This window comes from Martes martes (genome assembly GCF_963455335.1).
Source record: "Martes martes genome assembly, chromosome: 5".
In the NCBI taxonomy this organism is placed as follows: Eukaryota; Metazoa; Chordata; class Mammalia; order Carnivora; family Mustelidae; genus Martes; species Martes martes.
Genome location: NC_137892.1, coordinates 16,677,697 through 16,683,589, shown reverse-complemented (window position 1 = coordinate 16,683,589; position 5,893 = coordinate 16,677,697). Strand labels below are relative to the sequence as shown.

The 5,893-nt window shown below is 35.9% G+C and overlaps 1 protein-coding gene across 1 annotated transcript; it reads right to left on the bottom strand.

Annotated features, from left to right (window-relative positions):
• Window positions 1-686: 686 nt before the first annotated feature.
• On the bottom strand, window positions 687-1,640 carry LOC308342849 (olfactory receptor 2T27; the record flags this gene model as incomplete). Its single annotated transcript, XM_080803505.1, has 1 exon — window positions 687-1,640. One exon carries the CDS (start codon window positions 1,638-1,640, stop codon window positions 687-689), a length of 954 nt encoding a protein of 317 aa, XP_080659631.1.
• Window positions 1,641-5,893: the final 4,253 nt, after the last annotated feature.

Below are 5,893 nucleotides of genomic sequence, written 5' to 3'. Positions count from 1 at the left end.
ATCTATTTCATCATTCTGGGATGATTTTAATAAAACTTTAAGGGGAGAAAAATAAAGTTGCTGGCCTCCTCCCAGATTTGATTTGTGCCATTGTGTTTTTGAGCCATTTTGATGAGATTCAGTTGAGAAAATTAATTACATAGAGTCAAAGCATTTTTCAACAAATAATAATGGCAATTTTAGCTTGATTGAATTAAATATGGAACAGTAAAAACATCATTGGTAGAGATTAAAATAACATTTGAAGTACAATCAAAACAATAGTTGGACAGTTGATTTCTTTGAAGTGGTCAATTTGTTAAGTGTCTCAAAGAGCAACTGTGGTGGGGAAATCAGAAGAATAGCTGAAGATAAGCATTTCCTTTGCCACAACTGACCTTTGCAAGAAAAGGACAACTGCATGTTTCCAAAGGCATGCATGCTTTGTGGAAAGCAGATAGGTGACTAGTGAAAACCCAACTTTATTCCCACTCCATCTCAACCCATCCACTGTTCAGAATGCTTATACTTCTCAAAAGATGACCAAGTTCTCAAAATCCCACAGTCTGCTTTCCAAATCCCAAGAATACCCCACCTTTGCTTCCTGGCATATGAATGACTTGTTATGTTTCCAATATGCAAATCCAAAGGTAATGATAAAGTTTTGTATTCTTTTCTTCAAATCTCAAGAGGCAAATGCAATTTCTTTAAAAGATGGATACACTTCCTGAGGACAAACACCTGCCCAGAGCTTTCTTTAGAGCTCCTGTAACATCTTTGTTCCTGAGGCTATAGATGAGTGGGTTGAGCAAGGGAGTGAGGATGGTATAGAAGGCAGACACAGCTTTGTCCTTCTCAGGGGTATGGTAAGAATGAGGCAGCACATAGGTGTACATGGCGGCACCATAGAAGAGGCTGACCACCACCATGTGTGAAGAGCAAGTGGCCACTGCCTTTCGCCTTCCCTCTGCTTCACTCATCCTATAAACAGTGATGAGAATCCTTGTATAAGAGGCTGAGATGACAGAGAAAGGGATGAGGAGCATCATGATGCAGCAGACATACATGGCTGTCTCATAGGTTGATGTGTCAGTACAGGAGAGCTTCAGAAGGGCAGGGACCTCACAGAAGAAGTGGTTGATTTCTCGAGAGGCACAGAAAGGGAACTGCATTGTCACTGGAGTGAGCAGGAAGCCATCTATGGACCCTCCCAGCCAGGCTGCCACCACAATCAACAAGCAGACCTTTCGGCTCATGAGGACAGGATAGCGCAAGGGGCTGCAGATGGCTACATAGCGGTCATAGGACATTAGTCCTAGGAGAAAAAACTCAGCCCCTGCCAAGGTCAAATAAAGGAAGTGCTGGGCAGTGCATCCTGCAAAGGATATGGCCCTCTGGCCCATCATCTGGTCAACCAGCATCTTTGGCACAATGGTAGAAATGTACAAGATATCCATGAGGGAGAGCTGGCTGAGCAAGTAGTACATGGGGGTGTGGAGGTGGGAGTCCATGTGGATGAGAATGATCATGATGGTGTTGCTGGCTATGGAGATGACAAAGACCAAAACGATGAGGGCAAAGAGAAGCCAGGGAAAACGGGTATTGCTGAATAAGCCCAGGAGAACAAAGTCGGCATACATGGAATAATTGCCCCACTCCATAGCTCTGTAGGTTACACTAAAAAGACATGGGTATAAGAGGGGAAGTTGGGCACAGAAGATAAATAGTTGGTTTGGTTAAAACATTTTGATGCATCCATGGACAAAATCAAGACAAATCAGTAACATCTTACCATGTAATTTCCCTCTTTATCCAATGTTTCCTGGGGTTATAGGTTGCTTTGAGAAAGTAGTCTTTACATTTGGGTCCTAAGGAAGACCCACATCATTCATGAATCTCAAAAATATCAACTTACTGGAAGAACATCCTTAGAAGAATTTTGTATGCCACACCATACAATCACTCACTGAAGGATGATATACTTGTTTTGCTATTACTCTTAAACTCAGAGGTAATGGTGAAACAACTTTATGTCATTTGCTCAAGAATATTTAATTATTCATTCACTTGTTCTTTTGTTTATTTAAGAAAAAGTGCTTTTGTCTTTATTTATTTTTGCTAAAACAATCTTACAGTGTGGAAAATACACAAAAAAGAGAAAAATTAAATTTGATTTAATAGGGATAGAGCAGTGGGTAAAGAAGAAACAAAGTCCCCACTTTATACTTCTCTCCCTACATTAGGATCTAATTATTTTTGAAAACCATTGATAAAAAGACAATATTTTGCCTATGAAAGAGTAACACATTTTATTTATACAGCTCTTTTTTAAAATTCTAATTCCAACATAGTGAACATACAGTGTTATATTACTTTCAGGTGTACAATGTAGTAATTCAACAATTCTATCCATCTCCTGGTGCTTGTCACAAGTGCATTCCTTAATCCCTGTTGTCTATTTAACCCATCCCTTACCAACCTCCCCTTTGGTAACCATCAGTTTGTTCTCTATAATTAAGAATCTGTTTCTAGGTTTGTCTCCCCTTCTCCTTTCTTTTATCCTTTGCTTTCCTTTTTTTTTTCTTTGCTAATTTTTTTTCTTTAAATTCCACATATGAGTGAAATGATACTGTATTAGTCTTTCTCTGAATGAGTTATTATACTCTGCAGCCCAATCCATGTCATTGTAATTGACAAGATTTCATTCGTTCTTAATGGCTGAATACTATTCCACTGTGTGTTCCTTCATCTATGGATAGATACTTGGACTGTTTACATAATTTGGCTATTGTAAATAATGCTGCTATAAACACTATACTACTCTTGACACATTTGTACATTGCTAATGTGGGGTGCTTAGCTGATATGTAGTAGGGTTTGGATATTTACAAATAATGATTCTATGTTGAATTTTTAAAAAATGCTCTGAGAAACAATTTAAGAATTATTAGAAAAAAGATAATCAAGATGAAAATGTTTAGGGTCAAGTGGAGTTCATTTTCCTTCTTTTAGCAGAAAACTACTGATTAATACCTCACAACTCATTAACGTGATTAGTGAGATGGTAGCAATAATTACTGAAAAACTTTTTAATAGAAAAAGGAAGGAAAAGATCCTGTAACTGTTTTCAATAATACTAGAGATCATTGTTTCTCAAAGAGGGACTTTTCTGTTCAAATCTGAAGTTTAATTTGTGTGTATAGCTCTTTCAGTTAAATAATAGTTTACTACAGTTATGAACAGGTAGGCTGTTCGGACAATTTCTGCTTGTGGCCTACAGATCTTCCCTGTCCAGTATAGTAGTCACAAGCTGTATGAGACTATTAAGGACCTGCAACATAGGTGTTCTGAATGGAGATGTTCTGAGAGCACAAAATACATTAAGAATTTTAGACTCATATTTTAAAAAATGAGGTGTAATGTATCTAATTAATATTTTTTACTGGTTATGTACTGAAATGACAATACTTTGGATATATTCAGTTAAATAGCATAGACTAAAATTTAATTTCACTTGTTTCTTTTTACATTTTGGATGTACACATCAAAACACAAGCAGGGACTCGCTGACTGAACAGGGTAGGGTCCCCAGGGTCCCTGGGATCATGACCTGAGCCAAAGACAGACACCTAATCACTGAGCCACCCAGGCACTCCATCTTGGCTAGACTTTTCTTAATGAGGCCAACATTATATCCTTACAGATTTTTGCTTTCTTATACTTGAGATATTGCTAGCTTTACATCAAGGCTTTCACCAACTGTTTCCTAATGTGAGTCTTTGTTCTGTTTCTGTCTTTATTCTTGTTTCCACTGTATTAAAACACTTGGGGGAAATTAAAAACAAATATTTAAAGGCAATCCAGAAGATGGAGAGAGAAGGAAATGCCCAGTCAGCCCTACCCATCAGAAGTTCAATAAGAACAAGCTCCTTAGAGGGCTCTGCCCATTATTTTACTATAAATTCAGAGGTTGGTAGATGGCTAATAGAGAACAAAAACAGTGACTAGTATTGGTCCAAGGAGAATATTAAAGCCCAAGAGAGATCAATGGGCCCCAAAATCTCCCTTTTAGGGCACAGGTGTCCCCCGCCCTGACCATGAGTATTTCTGGTGCTGAAACCCACTAACAAGGCCCTAGAGAACTCTCAGCATTCCACATAGAGGGAAAGGGTGATTTCAGGAACTCTGTGACTGTTCAGATCTTAAAAGCATCTTACTCTCATGTCAGTGTTGACTCATGACCTGAATTTTAAAAATTACAAAACAATAAAACAACATTAAAGAATACTGAGAAAATTAAAAAATGGAAAGGAGTTAGCTGGGATACTCCATGTCCCTAGATAATAACTATTTATACATCTATGCATTTTTCATCTTATATACTTTCAATTTCATTTATATATTTACACATAAAGTGTAAATTTTCTATGTGAATGTGCAGGATTTACACAGAATATCATTATGATTGAATGATGTAGCATGCACTTACTTTTTCATTAATTGGTTGACACCCACATTGCATCTAAGTTTGCTTACAGTGTATAATATCATGGTTAATTTTATGGGAGACACCATGGAATATGGCTTATAAGGCTTTTGAAGTCCATCATCACATTGATACACAAATTTGGTTACTAGCGGTGCTAAAAGAACGACAATGGAACACCCTTGGGACATGGTTCTCTAACATTTGTTTTAATGGGACTTTCTCTGAATAGTAAGAAATCTGAAAAAAAAATAAATATAATTTTGGAATTTCATTTTCATGGTCCTTGCCCTTTTCTATTTTGGGGATTTTTCACAAAGTAACATTTTTCTTTATAGGTTAAGGACACTTTTTCATGTATAATAATTACAATGATTTTGCCTAAAGTATTACTTACAATTATTACTTTAGTTTATTTTATTTTTAGGCCAACATGTTTAAACTATTATGTGGTTAAAACATTTATTTTGTCCCTTTGAACTCTGAGATTGGTTTGGAAATTATTCCTCACACACATTTGTGATTAATGTATAATTCTATTTTAATCCAGCTAACATAATTTTGAAATATGTCATAATTTAATAGATATAAATATATTTTGCCTTTTGTTGAAAACTTTTGGACTATGGCTTCTATTTATTCAAATTAATTCAAAGGTGAATAAAGAATAGGGATGACCTCACTGAGGTCCACTACTTCTTTCTGTTGATACAGACAGAACACATCAACATTAGTGAAATAAAATTTCACACATTGCATATGGAAATGTTTGTATGAAAACTGGATACTGAAAAACAGGGTCTTATGTTAGTCCTGAGCAAAACTGTAATAGCAGTGACAATCACATTTTTGAATCTTACACTGTGCTTTCCATATCCACTCTACACAAGAATAGCAGATCCAATAGAGGGTAGCTAGATTTTTTTTTCCTTTTTCTCATTATTTTTTTACTTTGTTACTCTGCTGTGACATGCTGCTCTGTATCAAAGGGTGGCACAATGCTTATTCACCACCTAATTCAGTTGTTTGAGAGTGCTAAAAGGATAAGACAGACAGGACATAGGAAAACTGGCATAAATGGGAAGTGACCTGGATAAATAGGGAGAAAAGATGACCCTTACATGTATGTATATATATATATATATATATATATATACACACACACACACACACATATATATATACATATGTATACATATGTGTATATATATACACACACACATACACACACAAACACACACATATATGTATATATATGTATGACATATATATATATATATGTCATTTAATCCTATGTTTAATCTAGTCCATTATGTTTCATCCTCAGCAGGATTTTCTTATAAAGTCTCACTTCTAATTTTGGAATAAAAGCTTTTTCTAAATAAGTGATGGACATTAAAGGGTACACTTGTTATGATGAATATTGGA